Raw genomic sequence first — 16,663 nt, forward strand, 5'->3', positions numbered from 1 at the left:
TCGTTTTCTAAAATTGCGGTAAATATACAATATAAAGCGTATGCTTATAACCATTTTTACATGTCTAACTCAGGGCATTAAGCCCACGAACACTGTTGTCTCGACCACCTCACCATCTATCGTCAGACATTCTCCATCGTCCCCAACACATTGTGTGCATTAAACACTAACTAACCATTCTCTTCCCCCCAGCCTCCTGGTCACCTCTGTTCTACTTTCCATCTCTATGGATTCGCCTACTCTGGGTCCCTCTAGAAAGTGGAATAAAGGGGCGCCTGGGCGGTTCAATCAGTCAAGCCTCCGACTTCGGCTCAGATCACGATCTCACAGTTCGTGGGTTCCAGCCCTGCGATGGGCTCTGTACTGATGGCTCAGAGCCCGGAGCCTGCTTCGGATTCTGTGTCTCCCTCTCTCTCTGCCCCTCCCCTGCTCACGCTCTGTTTCTCTCAAAAATAAACATTGAAAAAATTTAAAAAAAAATTTTTTTAAGTTAAAAAAAAAAGGAAATTGGAATCATACAATACTTGTCCTATGCCTGGCATCGTAAACGTATGTTTTCGAGGTTTCTCCGTGTTGCGGCATGAGTCAGAGCTTCCTTCCTTCTGTGGCTGAATAGTATTCCAGGGTATGTTTGGCCCGTGTTTTGTTTACCTGTCCATCCGCGGACGGACATTTGGGTTGTTTCCACCTTTTGGCTCTCGTGAATACCGCTGTTACGAACATTCGTGTGATCATCTGTTCGAGGCCCTGCCTTCAGAGAGACACCTAGGAGGGGATCTCCTGGATCATATGGTCATTTCGCTTTCCGAGGACCCACCAGACTGTCCCACTGCGTCTGCCTCCACCTTTTTCGCATTCTCACCCACAATGCGCGGACGATCTGATTTCTTCACATCCGTGTGGGCACTTTTCCTTTGTCCTCACTCGAGAACCCGTAGCCCATCTTACCCCCACGTCACAGATTCGGAAAACCAGGGCTCTGAGAGGTCAACACGTACGGGCCGACCATGAAAGAGCTGCGTGCGCGCCCACCTTGGCCACACTCCACCCAGGCCCCACCCTGGACTCACGGGAACGATTTGCGGTCGTTTGATGAGACGCTAAGAACAGTTCTCTGGGCCTCTGCGGCCTCATTAGCCACCGTGATCGAAAGAAGGGGTGTTCACAGTTTGGGGCCCAGGCTCCAAGAAATGGAGCTCTAACAGTGGGTCTCAGCTGGGGTGATTCTGCCCCCTAGGGGACACTTGGTAACGGCTGGTGGCATTTTTAATTGTCGGGACCTGGAGGGGGGATAGGGGGCTCCTGGTGGCCAGTGGGTGCGGGCCAGGGATGCTGCTCAGCCCCCACAGTGCCCAGGACGTCCCCCTACCCCCCGCAGCAGGAATACAGGACCTGAATGTCAACAGTGCCCAGGATAAGCACTGGATAGGGAGAGGGCAGGACCCGGCTGAGGGCAAGAGGTGGGACCAGCATTCCTAGCTTTGAATGGGCTAGCCACCTGCATCTGTGTGCCCTCAGGCAAGTCACTGCCCCTCTCTGGGCCTCAGTTTTCCCTGTCCAAAATGGGATAAGGGGACATTTCATTTATTTTTGCCTCATGAGCAAAAATCTGTGCCGGGGCTGTGTGTGTCCCATGTGGACACGGCAGGCGCTTCACAGACATGTGCTGTCTGGCCTCCCCTGGCCACCCCTGACCACCCCTGGCCCTCGCTGGAACTGGGACCCAGAGCCGGGATGCGGGGAGGAAACCGAGCAGCAGGGGAGCTGGGAGCCGCTCCTGGGGCCAGTTCCCAGGACTCACAGCTGCATCCTCCTGGGGGGGGCGGGGGGGCAGCTGGCCCAGCCACCTTACCCGCTGGCGGCCACGAGGCTCCAGTGTGCTCTGCCGGCTCATTCCCATGGAAATCGAGGCTGGATCTGGGAGTCCCCTGGTGGGGTTTCCAGGCTCCGTCCACCCAGCCACTGCCCCAAACCTCACCTGAGAATTTGCTTGAGCCCAGGAAGATTTATGTCCAACCTTGGGTCAGATTCAGCCCATCTGGGGCTACAGGAATCTACATTTTTTAAAGGGGCTCCCAGGTGATTCTCATAGAAAGGGTTCCTCAGGGACGTACTCTAAGAAACGTGCTCGGCCCAAATTCCAATTACCCAGGTGGGTAAAGGGAGTCTCAAGGGAGGAAGCGGCTTGCCCGGAGCCAGAGTCGGCCTGTTTTTGTTTTTGCTTCTCTCAGTCTCTGTCTCCCCGCCCCCTCCCCACCGGGTCTCTCGCTGTTTTCGACTCAGGATCTCCTTCCTCTCCTTTCTTTGCCTCATTCGCCCCCGCCCCACGCCGCATCCGGCCCATTTCACGATTCCGGAGGAATCTCCCCGCAGCTGCTTGGCCCCGCCCCAGACCCCGCCCCTCCCGGCGGCTTTCTCCCATTGGCCTCTTCGTACGTCGCCGGCTCTGCCATTGGCTGAGCCTACGTCCTCCGCCCGCCCCCGCCGCCGGCCCCTCGTCGGGCCTTTCCGCGCGGGCGGGGACGGAGCGGGGCGGAGCCGCGGGGCGGGGCGATGGGGGCGGGGCCGAGCTCCCCGCCCCGCCCCGCCCGTCCAGTCCCTTCTCAGTCCTCCCGCGCGAGTCCCGCGGCCGCCGCAACGGCCCCTCGGGAGCGGCCTTACGGAGCCTCGACGGTCGGACCGACGGACAGGACCCGGAGAGTAGGTGAGCGAGCGATGCCGCGGCGCTCCGCACCTCGGGGGCCGTCTGGACGTCCTGTCTGTGTCGCCCCCATGCCCCTGCTCCTCCTGTCTGTATTCCTGCCTCTGTTTCTTCCTTTCCTTCGGTGTCCCTGTCACTCTGACTGTGTGGGGTAGGGGGAGGCAGACTGGGTGAACTGCGCTCCCTACCGTGGGGCTGTGCTCTGAGTCCAGCGTCCCCTCACCCGCCTGGGGACTCTGATGGACTCTGCCCCTTTCACGGTGCAGGGTGCCAGGCGCTAGGGCCAGATTCCAGAGTCGGGAGGGCATTCCAGTGGTGGACAGCCTGGCCAAAGGTGTGACGATGGGCATGCGTGTGGCTTCTGACTGGTCCAGGCGGAGCTCCTCAGTGCCCTGAAGCTTTGGCCTCAGTTTTGTCAGCTGTGAATTGGGACTGTAGCTGCCAAGGTAATTGGCGGGTGACCTGACCCATATCCGCACGCATCACCGCCTCCTCTATCCTGGGGGCGTTCTCCTGGAGGAGGGACAGTCACAGCTGTAAACAGGCCTCCGAGGTTGCTTCCTGAGCATACCTGAGCCCAGCTTGGGGAGCTGAATGCCCGGGAGGGGGGGCACAGTGGGGTGAGGGCAGTTCAGCCTAGTGGTCGTAGGGTCTAGACCTTGGAATCAGAGGGATAGGTTCCCGCTCTGCCACTCACCTTTGTATCAGAAACCAGTGATTGGATTCTCTGAGCCTCAGTTTCCTGTCTGTAAAGTGGGAAGGACCACAGTTCCCTGGGGGAGAGGGCTGCTTCCAGGATTAAATGCAGGAATGTGTCTCCTCCTGGCCCTCCCTCTCTCCCCTTCACTCATTCGCTCTGCTCCAGCCTGACCAACCTCCACGTTCCTCCAACACGCCAGACGGGGCCCTGCCCCAGGGTCTCTGCCCGGGCTGTTCCTTCACGGCTGTGCCGGGTCCGTGGGCACCAATTTTAAAACATAACAAGTTGCCTAGATGGGCTGGGCCAGGGGACTGCCGGGCAAGGGCTGGGCAGCTGGGAGGAGCCTAGAGGGCCCGGCCCAGGGACGCCGTACCTATGGAAACCGGAACAAAGCCCCAGCCACACAAACACCTGGGCTGTGCTTTTCCCACTCGACAGGCCTGGTGGTCTGGGATGCTGGTGGTGGGTGAGTGCCCACGCCCCTGGGGTGGGGGGGGGAGTGCTCGAGGGGGGGCTTGAACCCTGCTCTGATGAAGGCGGGAGGTCCTTAAGCCAGTAGATGAGTCAGACAGGTGCAGATTGGAGGCCCCGTGATGTCCCCTCTGGCTGTGTGGCCTTGGGCAGGTCAGACGCCCCTCTGAACCTGTTTCCTCATCTGAGGCCTGGGGAGGAGAGGGGCCTTTCGTTGCTTGGTGATCCCATGTGGTGGGGTTTCAGAGGCTTCAGTGCCCCTGTCTGTCCCATGGGGCCAGGAGGGGGTGCCTGAGGACACAGCTCCAGCTGCTGTGGCGGAAAGGTCCCCGCCCAGAGGCAGATGCTGAATAATGACTGGAGGTTGTCCGGGTGCAGCCCCAGGGGTTAGAGACCTAGAGGTGGGGTCCTAGAGATGGACAGGCCAGGACCAGGTACCGGGGCGCCTCCCCTGGGCCCCCCACCACGAGATAACTCCCTGGGATCCCCCGCCTGAGCTTTCCTGGGAGCTCCTCTGGCTGAGCCCTTGGGATCTCCTAAGGCCCCATTCTCCGGGCCTCGATTTCCACTGCTAGCCAGTGGGGTAGTGGAATTTGGGGAGCATTTACCTGGGGGAGCCCCCCTCTAGAGGGGCTCGTGCTGTACTGCTATGGGACCTTGGGCTGCCTCTGTCTCTCTCTGTGGGCCTTAGTTTCCCTGGCTGGACAGTGAGGGCCTCGTATGAGCTCCTGGACTTTATCCCTCCCTGGTGCTGGGAGGTCATTTATTCATTCGACAGGTTCTGAACACCTGCTGTGAGCCACAGCCTGGTGCAGGGCGCCGAGGACCCAGCACCGACCAAGGCCGAGCCGGTGCCCTCCCTCGCTTGGCTCTCAGATCGGACTTGGGGGATATGGGTGTTCATCCATCCAGAAATATCCTCATGCTTAATTGTAACTGCATGAAGATGATAGAGAGACAGACGGGCGGGATGTGGAAGTCAGTTTAGGTGGGGGATGCGGGAGGGACTCCTGACGAGGTGACGTGTGAGCTGAGGCCTGAACGGCAAGAAAGAAACAGGCACGTGGAGGCCTGGTGGGAAGGGCATTCCAGTCAGAGGACGCAACCCATGCAAAGGCCCTGGGGCAGGGCCAGGCCTGGAGTTCTGGAGGAATAGTGAGGAGGCCCAGGAGCACAGTGAGTGAGGGGAGGAGGGAGGAGGGGAGGGCAGCGAGGGGATGGAGTTGGAGGCAGGTCCCGAGCGGTCTTGTGGGCAAAGGGGACAACTTGGACTTTTACCCTGGCAGAAGACTGGGTCCTGACTCAGGTGCTCACGGGCGCCCCCCGGTGGCGGCTGCAGGGAGGCCTGATGGGGAGTTGTGAGAGCAGGATCCCGGGGAGGGGGGGCCCTGGGCCCAGGGGCCCAGCTCAGGCTGTGAAGAGGGGAGGCGGGGCTGCGTCCACATTCCTGCCACAGGACCCTGAAGCCGCCTCCGCTTGCTGCTAAACACCTGCTTGGCCCGGGCCCCGGCCCGGCCTGGCCTTTCCTGCAGAGGGTGGGCCGTGGTCTCCCGACGCTCTTGCTTGGCCCCCAAGCTCTGCTTCAGCGGAAATCGGGCTCCCGCTGCCGCCAGCAGGTGGCCAAACCCCGCCCGTCCTCGGGGAGGCCACTCGAGGGCTCTGGAGAACCCGCTCTGAAAACCGTGGGTGCCCCCAGGCCCCTCAGACCAGAGATTCCTTTCTTCCTCTTGCCTTCCTTAAAACGGGCACGGAGTGTGAGGTCCGAGCGACGGTTGGTCAGAGCCCGACGCACTGGGTGCCCTCGTGTTGGCAGCGGGGGTATCGTGCGGGAACAGGGACGGCGGGGGCATTTGCTGCTGTGGACAGAGGCCTGGGGCCCCCGAGGCCACCGTGGGCCACCGCAGCCGGGGCTCGGAGACGCGGGGTGGAGTGGCGGCCTGGCCCTGCTGAGCTGGCTCATGAATTATTAACACCCTTTGTGTGGGACATAAAGAATTCATGTGGTGGGGCCAGGGTGCCCGTGGACCAGGGGCCTGCGGCAGCTGGCTCGTCCCAGCCCGCGGGAGTCACTTGCCACCCGGTCAGGAATTTCACGGTCGGGTTGTTAAACACAGCCCTTATGAAAGACGACAGACTGTGACCCTACAGTTCAATACATTATGTTTTAATAATGTTTATTCTGACGGAGGTGTAGAATATTATTTGGCCATAAAAAGGAGCGAGGCGCCCACCCCCGCCCCCCCGCGGACAGGCCCCGAACACATGACGCTCAGGGAGGGAACCGGACACGAGAGGCCACACGGGGCGTGAGTCCGCGTGTGTGAAACGTCCAGAACAGGCTCCTCCACGGACAGGAAGGGGTTTCGTGGGGGCCAGGGATGGGGGGGGTGACTGCTGATGGGGATGGGGCTTCTATTTAGGGTGATGGAATGTTCTGGAATTAGTGGTGATGGTTCCACAACTCTATGAAGGTATCAAAGCCGCTGAGTTTTACACTTTATTTTTTTTTTAAGTTAATTTATTTATTTTGAGAGAGAGAGAAAACAAGCAGGGGGTGGGGCGGGGAGGCATCTGGGTGGCTCAGTCGGTTGAGCGTCCGACTTCGGCTCAGGTCATGATCTCACAGTTCGTGGGTTCAAGCCCCGCGTCGGGCTCTGTGCTGACAGCTCGGAGCCTGGAGCCTGCTTCGGATGCTGTGTCTCCCTCTCTGCCCCTCTCCCGCTGGCTCTCCCTCTCTCTCTCTCTCTCAAAAATAAATGTAAAAAAAATGAAAAAGAAAACAAGCAGGGGAGGGGCAGAGAGAGGGAGAGACAGAGAATCCCAAGCAGGCTCCACACTGTCATTGCAGAGCCCGACCTGGGGCTCGATCCCACGAACTGTGAGATCGCCACCTGAGCCGAAATCAAGAGGTGGTAGCTTCCCTTACTGAACCACCCAGGTGCCCCTCACTTGTACACTGTAAGAGGGCGAAGTTTGGGGCCCCTGGCTGGTTCAGTCCACAGAGCGCGTGACTCTTGATCTTGGGATCGTGAGTCTGAGCCCCACGTTGGGTGCAGAGATTACTAAAAAAAATGAATAAACCTCAAAAACTAAAGGGCGGATTTTATGGGATGTGAATCGTATGTTGATAAAACTTACAAAAAGCAAAGTCCTAGATAGTCATAAATCGTAACTTTCTAATTATTCTCCCGTCTCTTACTATAATCTGCACTCTTGAAGCCACGTTTATCTGCCGTATGTGTTTGGGGGAAACGGTGAGCCCCCACATTCGCTCACGTCCAGTCGCAAGCTTGAAATTGGCCACGGTGGGGAAATTTACACACGGAAATTGGCAACTACCACAGATCGGGGTGTGATTTATTGTTCGGTCGGTCGTCTAGACCCGGGGTTGGCAAACTTTTTCCACGAAGGGCCCAGTAGTAAGTGTTTTCTGCTTCTTACGCTGTTGGGTCGCGTCCGGTGTATTCGCGGCTGCCGTTAGAGCGTCAAGACAGCCATAGGGAGCAGGGGAGCCCGTGGCTGCGGCCCTGTGCCAATAAAACTTTATTGATACAAACAGGCGGTGGTTTGCCTTGGTTTGCCGCCTCCCGGTCTGACTCGAGAAAGCGGCGCCGAACAAACCGTCGATGAGGAAAATTAAACTTAAGAGAGTGTCCCATCTGCGGCTGTGTCCTTGTGGGTAGCACCAAAGCCCCGAGGAGGCGGTCTCCTCCCCCTGTCGGAAAACGACCCGTCGGATTCGGCCCGGAACTTGCTCTCCCTGCTGATGGATGCGCGGAGTCCTCGTCCTCCCTGTTTCACGTTCGTCTGGCTTGTTCACCCGTGCCGGCCCCGCACGTGTTTGCCAAGCACGCCCCTGGTTTCGCTACCGAAACCAGTTGGGCAAAACCCATCGGGAGCATTTGGTGAGACTCGATCGGCTCCGCCGAGCCGGTAGAGTTTACTGTGTTTGCAAATCGTGGGGCGCACGTCCTTCATGTGGGGAGAAACATATGGGGGCACGTTTGTTTCTTCTGGAAAGCTGCTAACGGTTACGAAGCTTTCAGCGCGCGGCGAATGGGATGTCGCCTTCGCGGGGCACCTGTGGGGCAGTGAGGACGCCGGAAAGTTGGATCTCCTGCCCTGGGGCATCCCTGTCCCCCCCGCCCCCCACCTCCACATCCCTGTCGTCCCCCCGCCCAGGGTGTCCAACTAGAAACGTGTGGGGGCTGAGGGGCCCCCCCGCAGTGGGACTGTGCCCTGGGCATGTGTGGGTGGGTTGTAGCGAGACCAGGTTGGACGGGGGACACCAGGGGTGAATGGTTTGCCACGTCAGGGAGAGCCTCTCGGAGCGGGGGGGAGGGGGTTCTCGAGGCTGAGAAGGCCCCCTACCCCCAACCCCGGAGGCGCCGCACACGCGCACACGCAGGGGCGGCGAGGGCATGGGCGAGGCTGGAACCGACTGAGCCCCGGGGAGACTGGTGGACGGGGTCGTGGCCCGAGCGAGGGGGAGGTTGGCCCGGCTCCTGAGTCTGGGAACCGAGGGGGTCAGACAGAACAGGGGCCACTGGGGGGGACGGGTGTGTGCCCTGCACCTGCCCAGGGAGGCTCAGGTACAGTCCTGCCTCCGACCTTTGCGTCTGCAGGTTCAAGGTCGGCGTCGGTGGCCAGAGTGCAGGGCGTTTGGAGTGTCCATACTGGGGACGAGGGCAAAGCTTGGAGTCCAGAAGACAAAGTGGGGTTGGCAGAGGAGGCCTGGGCTCTAGAGTGCCGGGGCAGGGCAAGAGTCAACAGAGCCGAGGACTCTGTACCTGGACACCCATTTCATAGATAGGAAAGCTGCCCCCAAGGGCATGGGGCCTGTGTGGAGTCCCAGTGGGGAGGGGTCGGGGCTGTGGGAGGACCTGGACGGTGGCCTTCACTCTCCTCGCTGCTCCTCTAACACACCAGGCACAGTCCTGCCCCAGGGCCTTTGCACTAGCTATGTCCTCTGCCTGGCTCACCTTTCCCCCAGACCTTGTCCTTCCAGGCCCCAGTTCCAGCAGCTCCACCTCTAGAGAGGCTTTCCTGACTACCCTGGCCAAGGTCACCTGCTGTCCCTGGCTGTCACCACCACCCCCTCCTTGGCCCCTCTCTCTCTCTCTGAAATTACCCTGTTTGTTTTGTGTTCACTGGGTTCTGGTGTCTCTGCCTTCTGGCAAAGGAGATGCCTCTTGGGGGCCTTTTTGGAAATTTGGAGGGCTTTCTTTTTGCTTGTGATGATAACAGGATGTTCTGGCACTGGGGGGGGGGGGCAGGGACCAGAGACACGAGGCAGCCAGCCACGTGCCTGGAGCAGCCCCCGGGCCCCCGCTTCCTAACGTTCTACCAAAACCATAAACCACTGAGTGGGGTTTTGCACGGTTTTATTTTATTTTTTAACTTAAAAAATTTTTTTAAGTTTATTTATTTTGAGAGAGAGAGAGAGAGAGAGAGAGAGAGAACGACTGGGGGAGGGGCAGAGAGAAGGAGAGAGAGAATCCCAAGCAGGTGCCACTCTGCTATCGTGCAGCCTGACTTGGAGCTCGATGTCACAAACCGTGAGATCGTGACCTGGGCCGAAACCGAGAGTTGGATGCTTAACCGACTGAGCCAGCCAGGCGCCTGGTGGGGATGCTCTCTGATGGGAATTTGTAGCTACAAGGTCCCCGCGACGCCCCCTATGCCAACCTGTAAGAGACGCTCTGTCCTCAAGCGCGGGGGGCCCGACCTTGCCAGGAGGGAATCCTTGTCGATCAGCCACGTATCCCCGGGGGCCCGCCGTGTGCCTGGCAAGGTGGAAGTGATTTACGGATCTCAACTCGTGCCACCCTTTTATTTGTGCCACAATATGGGCCAAATCCTGATAAATTTATTTAACATTTACAAAATGAGGCCTAAAGTGTATACAGGAAGGGGCACAGAGGTGTAAAATATATACACTTAATATATATAGGAAGTGTTTGGCTTGAGGAGATGTAATCCTCATATAAAATTCACTGCTTTAAAGTGTTCAACTTCCAGAATATTCCCTCTCCCCCAAATGAAGCCCCATCCCCATCAGCCATCACCCCCTCCCCAGCCCCTGACAACCACGAGCCCCTTCCCGTCCCTGGACGAGCCCGTTCTGGGCGTTTCACACCCGCACACTCACAGCCCGTGGGGCCTCTCGTGTCGGGTCCCCTCCCTGAGTGGCGAGTGTTCGGGTCCGTCCGCGGGCGCCTCGCTCCTGCTCGCGGCGCGAGTGACGTTCCAGTGCAATATTCCAGCACCCTGCGGACACGCCCTGTTTGTCCCTTCACCCGCTGACGGCCACTCGGGCCGACGCCACTCCTTGGCCACGTGAACCGCGCTGCCGTGCGGCGTGCGCGGTCCGCATGGCCCTGCGTTCCCACGTCTGCTGGGCAGATGCCTGGGAGCGGAATTGCTGGGTCGTGGGGGTAAGTCTGCGGGTGTTTGAGGAGCTGCCGGAAAACCGGTTTACACAGCAGCTGCCCCGTTTCCCACTCCCACCAGCCGTGTCCGAGGGCCGTGGTGTCTCCGCACCCTTGCTGACCCTTGCCGTTGTCCGTTGCTGCGACGGCCGCCATCCTGGCGGGGAGGTGGGGGGTGGGGGGTGTGTGGGGGGGTGAAGTCATCGTGATTTCCCTACTGGCCAGTGATGCTGAGCATCTTTTCAGCTGCTGGCTGGCCATTTATGGATCTTCTCTGGAGAGAGGTTAGAGGGTGTGTGTGTGTGTGTGTGTGTGTGATCGAGATCTAATTCACATAACCATAAAACTTACCCTTTCAAAGTGTGCACCTTTATCACCATCTGTTTCATAGCCTTATTTATGTCAAAAAGATTTTATTTTTAAGTAATCTCTACACCCAAGGTGGGGCTCGAACTCACGACCCCAAGATCAAGAGTCGCACGCTCTCCCGACTGAGCCAGCTGGGTGCCCCCTCCCAAAGTATTTTGTGAGTGACAAGGTGGCTTGGCTCTAGAGGGCTGGAGTCCCCCGGAAGGCAGGGACGGGAGCTCTTTTGGTCATTCCAGTACCCCCAAGTGCCTGGGACACAGTTGGTGTTCCATAAATGCTCATACAGTGACCGAGTGAATGGTCCAGCCATGCCCTTGATCCTTTAGCAGGCTTTTTCAGCTTTGAGGACAGTGGGGTGCCCTGGCATTTGGTGATCAGGCACTGTGGACACTTGACCGTCTGGTCCCCGAGCCCCTCGGCAGTCCCTGGGAAGCCCCCGCCCCAGAAGGGCTGATGTGGCCGTCTGGCCGCCTCCTGGCTTGCCCGCCCTCAGACCTGGGTGAGTGCACAGGAAGGAAGGAAGGCCGGGGTCTATTTTAGTCTGTGGCCCGCTCCCCCGGGACAGTAGTCATCTCCCTGTCTGGCTGCGTGGATGGGGGGTTCCTGGCAGAACAATGGGTCGGGGATGGGGGGGTCACGCAGCTGGGCTGGCCCAGGTGTCAGCGGGTCTGGGGACTGGCCGGAGGGGTTAGGGGTGTGGAGGCCGAGAGGGAGGCTCCCTTTTCCTTCTGGGCTCAGGAGGCAGGTCCTGCTGAGGGCCCAGCTCCCCTCCCGGCACATCCCACCTCAGGACTTGGCAGATTGGAGAGCCAAGGCCCAGAGACGGATGGAATCCTCCCGAGGGTCACACAGCGACTGAGATAGGCCGCAAGACCAGGGCTCCAGGGCACTTAGGGTCAGGTACCTTGGCCTCATCCCCGGACCCAGGGAAAGGCCTTTTCCTCTCCGAGCCTCAGTTTGTTCATCTGTAAGCTGGGGAGACCGGACTCAAGACCTTGGGGTTTCTTCTCGTTTGCGTTCGCGGACGTCCTTTCCCTCATGCATTCAATGAACGCTTGCGGGGTGCCCGCTGTGTACCAGGCCCCGGGCTGACTGCTGGAGGCACAGTGTGGACAAGGGAGACCCAGTCCCGGCCTGCACCGTCAGGCCAGGGAGATGAGCAGTGAAACCGAAGCGTGCGAGGCCAAAATGGAGCACGCCAGGCACCTGGCCCAGCCTGGGACATCCAGGAAGCCTTCCAGGAGGAGGCGACTGTGACGCTGAGATTTGGATGAGCAGTTTACAGGATGAGTAATAGGGAGAGGAGGGGCCCCGGTAGAGGGAACAGGACAGAACATTCTAGAGAAACGGGTGGGAGGCATCGGGGAGGCACGGGCACCCCTTGTGCCAAGCCGCTCTTTTTCCAGAGAGTCTGACAGAGAAGTAGGTGTGTGCATTCAGGGAGCTTGAATGGCAGAATTCTAGGCCATGGCATCCAGCTTCTGGCCCAAGGGAAGCTTGCAGCTTGGGTGGGGGTGGGGGGGGGCATTGGATTGACCACAACCTTCTGCCCTAGGACAGAGTTAGTTCTATCTTCCCCATTTTACAGATGGGGAAACTGAGGCACGGGGCGGTTATGTTGCTTGGCTAAGCGGTCAGGCCCTGGGGGGCTGGATCTGTGGCTGACACAGCTCCCGGCGCCTGAGAAACTCGGGTGATTTGCAGGCGTCAAGCAGGGAAGGCGGAGGAAGTTAGGCACGCAGAGGCGGGCGGTCAAGGGTATTGCTGTGTGGCCTTGGGGCAGTGGCTCAGGCTCTCTGAGCCTGTGTCATTTCTTCAACAAACTGGCAGCCAGCCTAATACCCGGCGGATATGAGGAAACGGTCACACGCTCCCGGCTCAGGGCCTGCCCCGTGGTGCTGAGTCAGCAGCACCCCTGCTCTGGCCCAGGCCCGCGTAGCCCCGGGCTCAGGTGACTGGTGTGGGGGGCAGGGAAGGCGGTCTAGTACTCGCCGTGGCCTCCCTGACCTCTGAGGGCAGCGCAGGCGGAGGGGACTTCTCCCGGGGTGTGAGCTCGCACAAAGATGGTCTTTGTGGGGGCTCCGGGCTGAGTGGGCACCCACGGGGCATTCCTGGTCCGGCTGGCCTGGGGCGGGGGTGGGGGTGGCTTCGACCAGGGCCTGGGGCGATGGGTGAGGGCCGGAGGTGGCTCTCAGGCTCGCCTCATTCATTTTTCTGGAGTCTCCAAGGGCACAGCAGGTAAGGAATCAGGCCCCTTCCCTCCCCCGTGGGCTGGTGACAAGGGACGGTTGCGGAGTGAAGCCCGGGGCAGGGGCGGAGCAGTGATGGGGGACGGAGGGGCACTGTGTGGCCGTGCCTCACCGCGGGTTTGTTTGGGGATGGCTTCCTAGAGACAGTATCGAAGCGGAGCTGAGGGATGAAACTTCGAGAAGAGGCCGGGGCTCAGGGGCCAGGGCTTTGGGGGGTGAATAGGAGTTTACCGGCAAAGATGGCGGGATCTGAATGGGGTGTGGGGCTTGGTCCTGGGACCCGTGTCCTCAGAAGAAAAGGGTCCATGCCCAGATGTGCAGCTTAGGAAGATTCTGGCACTATAGGAAGGAGGCGGCTGGAGGGAGGCTCCAGAGCCTGGGGAATCCAGAAGTCTGACATGGAGACAGGTCCCTGTTCACCGAGGGCTGGACTGCCACGCCCCTTGCCACTGTCCCAGCCCAGGAAGGGTGGGAGCTGTCACAGGTCAGTGCTTCCATATCACAGGCGGTGTCGTTGGAGCAATGTTTCTAGAAACCTCGCTCGTGACCCCCCCAGGCCCCACAGCCCAGGATGCTGCCCACGCCGGAGGCGGGCCTCGGGCCCTCTGCCGTAAACGCACAGGGCCAGTAAGGCTGCGGGATTGGGAACAACTGGGCTCCGCCACTCTGAACAGCCGGGGCCTGGGACCCCGTCTCACTGCACTGCAGGATGGGGGCGGGACCTCAGGGGCTTGGAATCCACCTGTCGCAACGCACCGCGAGGTCCTCCTCAACCCCGCGGCAAGGCTGTTGGGGGGCCCGCAAGCGGTGGCCTTCAGAACATCCTGCCCAGATGTCACCGTCATGCCTCAACTCTGTTGAGTGGACACCCTCCTTCCTTTTTTTTTTTTTTTAATTATTTTTATTTTTTAGAGAGTGGGGAAAGGGTGTGAGAGAGAGAGGATCTTCCTCCGCTAGGCACGGAGCCTCGGGTGGGGCTCGATCCCCCGACCCCGAGACCATGACCTGAGCCCAAACGAAGAGTCACTCAACCGACCGTGCCACCCAGGTGCCCCGAGCATCAGAGTCTTGAGCTCAAGCCCCGCCTTGGGCACAGAGCTTCCTTAAACGGAGAAACAAAACGGCCCCGGCAGTGCCCCTCCGCCCGCTTTCTCACCTGTCGCTTCCTCCGGGAGGCCTGCCTGTGCCCGGCAGCTCTGGGGAGCCCACGCCGTGGCATCGCGTGGCTCCCGGTCGCGGCCGACGTGCCCCCGCCCTGCACCCAGTCGTGTGCCTCGCAGTGGGCTCGTGGGTTGGCGGGCTCGGGCCCATTTCACAGACTGGGATGACGCGGTAGCACCCCACAGGGGCCCTCCGGGAAGGCCCCCGGAAGTCGACGGGCCGCGGGGACTGACGACCCTCTGCCTCTCCCCCTGGCAGGGCGGATGGACACGTTCAGCACCAAGAGCCTGGCCCTGCAGGCGCAGAAGAAGCTGCTGGGCAAGATGGCGTCCAAGGCCACGGTGGCCGTGTTCATCGACGACGCGAGCGGCGAGGTGCTGGACGAGCTGTACCGCGCCACCAAGGAGTTCACCCGCAGCCGCAAGGAGGCCCAGAGGATGGTCAAGAACCTGGTCAAGGTGGCCGTGAAGCTGGGCGTCCTGCTCCGCGGCGGCCAGCTGGGCGGCGAGGAGCTGGCGCTGCTGCAGCGCTTCCGCCAGGGGGCGCGCCGCCTCGCCATGACGGCCGTCAGCTTCCACCAGGTGGACTTCACCTTCGACCGGCGCGTGCTGGCCGCCGGCCTGCACGAGTGCCGGGACCTGCTGCACCAGGCCGTGGGCGCGCACCTGACCGCCAAGTCCCACGGCCGCATCAACCACGTCTTCGGCCACTTGGCCGACTGCGACTTCCTGGCCGCGCTCTATGGCCCCACCGAGCCCTACCGCTCGCACCTGCGCCGGATCTGCGAGGGCCTTACCCGGATGCTGGACGAGGACAGCATATGACCTCCGGCCCGGGGTTTCCTGAGGGGGGAGGGAGGGTGGGGGTCGTTCTGGAACCTCTTTTCTCCCGCCCGATTCTGGCCAAATCCCCGGGACAGGCGCCCGTCCCCCCCGAGAGGATGCTGATCCGCTGGAGGCAGCGGTTTTAAGGACTCTGGTCGCCTCTCCTCCCGCACCGCCTCAACAGCAGAAGAGCTCAGCCTGCGGGGGCGCGGCCTCCCCACGCACCCCGAGGCTGCTGCCCACCCAGGCCTGCCTGACCTGACCCCCAGCACCCCCACACTCCCTCGATGCTTCTGAAGGCTGGCACCTGCCACCTCGTCATGTTAACGATGTTGCCTGTTCCTTCCGACAGGGTCGTGGTGAACGGGAAGAAAGGGAGTGTTGTGGGGGTGAGCTGCAGCTCCCCAAATTCTTTGGTTGAAGCTCTAGCCCCCAGAACCTCTGCGCCCTTGTTTGGAAATAGGGTCCTCGCGGATGGAATCAGTTGAGGTCACGCTGGAGTGGGGGTGGGCCCCTGATGCAGCATGACTGGTGTCCTCGTAAGGGGACATTCAGACAGAGAAGGCCGTGTGAAGGTGGGGGCACACTCTGGATGGCTGGGTCTACCAGCAGCCTCCAGAAGCTGGGAGAGCCGCCCGAACGGCCTTCGGAAGGAACCGGCCCAAGGGACACCTTGACTGCAGACTCCCGCCTCCGCCTCCAGGGCTAGGAGGGCACAGATTCCCGCTCTTGCCCTGGGGGTCGCGCGCAGGCAGCCAGGAGAGCGCTGGGGGGGGGGGGGGGGGGGGGCTGTGGGCGAGGATGCCTCCATTTGGTCGGGATCGCTGCCCTGACTCCCACGCGGGAGGGGACGGAGCGTGCCCCTTGCTCGGGGCTCAAGGGGAAAGCCATCGGAGATGCGCGCCCGTTTAAAACTGGTTATTTCACTTGTGGTTGGCGGCAGGTGTTTTCCCAAGACCTCCGAGAGCAAAGCTCAGCCAATTTTGGCTTTGGCGACAGCCCCGGAAGACGCGCCACTCTCACCTCGGGGCACAGATGGGCACGTGGGGTGTAGGGGTGAATCTGTGACTTCTGTGTGTCGGAAGGGGACTCGCGTTTTAACAGGCCGCAGAACGCTCTACAGGCCGGCCCCCTGACGCGCCGGGAAGGTTACTGTGGGCACCCGCGGGGAGGAGGAAAATGACGTCCCGTGACCGTTTTTTGCAGAGCCAGGTCTGTTGGGCGAAGCCTTCACACGGGAGGCCTGCAGGCCTTTTTAGGCCAGAAGATGGGTTTGGTTGACTCCGTCCATCGTTCGAGACGTTTGGCATTAGTTAAAAACAAGGAAGTTACACGTACCAATCTAGGTTTGGAGTTTTCTCGAAAACTTGGCCTGAGCCTGCACTGCCTGCTGGTGAGGCCGCATGGACGCGGCCCCCCTGGCCTGCCACAGTCCCCACCTGGCCCTTTCGCCCACCCTCCCCCCACCCCGGCCTGCTGCAACGGCCCACAAGACATTACAGCCCCAGATGCAGGGTGGCCTTTCTGTGGTTTTTCCCTGAAAAAGCCCAAGTTCTCTTGCCCAAGAGCCACTGTTCCCACCTCTGCCCCAGCCCTCGAAGGCAAACCTGTCCTCCCATCTTCCGTCGGGAGACAGTTCACGTTCAAGAAGGAGCGCGCATTCTGAGTACCCGAGAAGCCCCCCATGAGAGCCTTTGTCCTCAGCTTTGCACGCGGACTCCATCAACCAACGTGCGTAACGCTTCGTACTTGTGCCC

General features: G+C 60.5%; 1 protein-coding gene across 3 annotated transcripts; it reads left to right on the forward strand.

Annotated features, from left to right (window-relative positions):
* Window positions 1–2,561: 2,561 nt before the first annotated feature.
* On the forward strand, window positions 2,562–15,227 carry TNFAIP8L1 (TNF alpha induced protein 8 like 1). 3 transcript variants are annotated; one of them, XM_042977842.1, is made up of 3 exons: window positions 2,652–2,704; window positions 2,968–3,147; window positions 14,341–15,227. In XM_042977842.1, the coding sequence occupies exon 3, from the start codon at window positions 14,346–14,348 to the stop codon at window positions 14,904–14,906; it is 561 nt and encodes a 186-aa protein (XP_042833776.1). In that variant the 5' UTR covers window positions 2,652–2,704; window positions 2,968–3,147; window positions 14,341–14,345; the 3' UTR covers window positions 14,907–15,227. The 3 variants fall into 3 exon arrangements, with proteins under 3 accessions (XP_042833774.1, XP_042833776.1, XP_042833775.1); XM_042977840.1 differs by lacking the exon at window positions 2,968–3,147 and having other exon boundaries at window positions 2,562–2,704; XM_042977841.1 differs by lacking the exons at window positions 2,652–2,704; window positions 2,968–3,147 and adding an exon at window positions 3,720–3,867.
* The last annotated feature ends 1,436 nt before the right edge of the window (window positions 15,228–16,663 follow it).

The sequence above is a fragment of the Panthera tigris genome, chromosome A2 (genome assembly GCF_018350195.1).
Source record: "Panthera tigris isolate Pti1 chromosome A2, P.tigris_Pti1_mat1.1, whole genome shotgun sequence".
NCBI classification, from domain to species: domain Eukaryota; kingdom Metazoa; phylum Chordata; class Mammalia; order Carnivora; family Felidae; genus Panthera; species Panthera tigris.

What these genes read in the sequence shown, in the direction of transcription:
- TNFAIP8L1 (XM_042977841.1), top strand. Translation starts at nt 3,777, where the DNA reads ATGGAAACCGGAACAAAGCCCCAGCCACACAAACACCTGGGCTGTGCT. An exon ending in GTCTGGGATGCTGGTGGTGG is followed by an intron (nt 3,868 to 14,340) that starts GTGAGTGCCCAC and finishes TCCCCCTGGCAG; the next exon opens with GGCGGATGGACACGTTCAGC.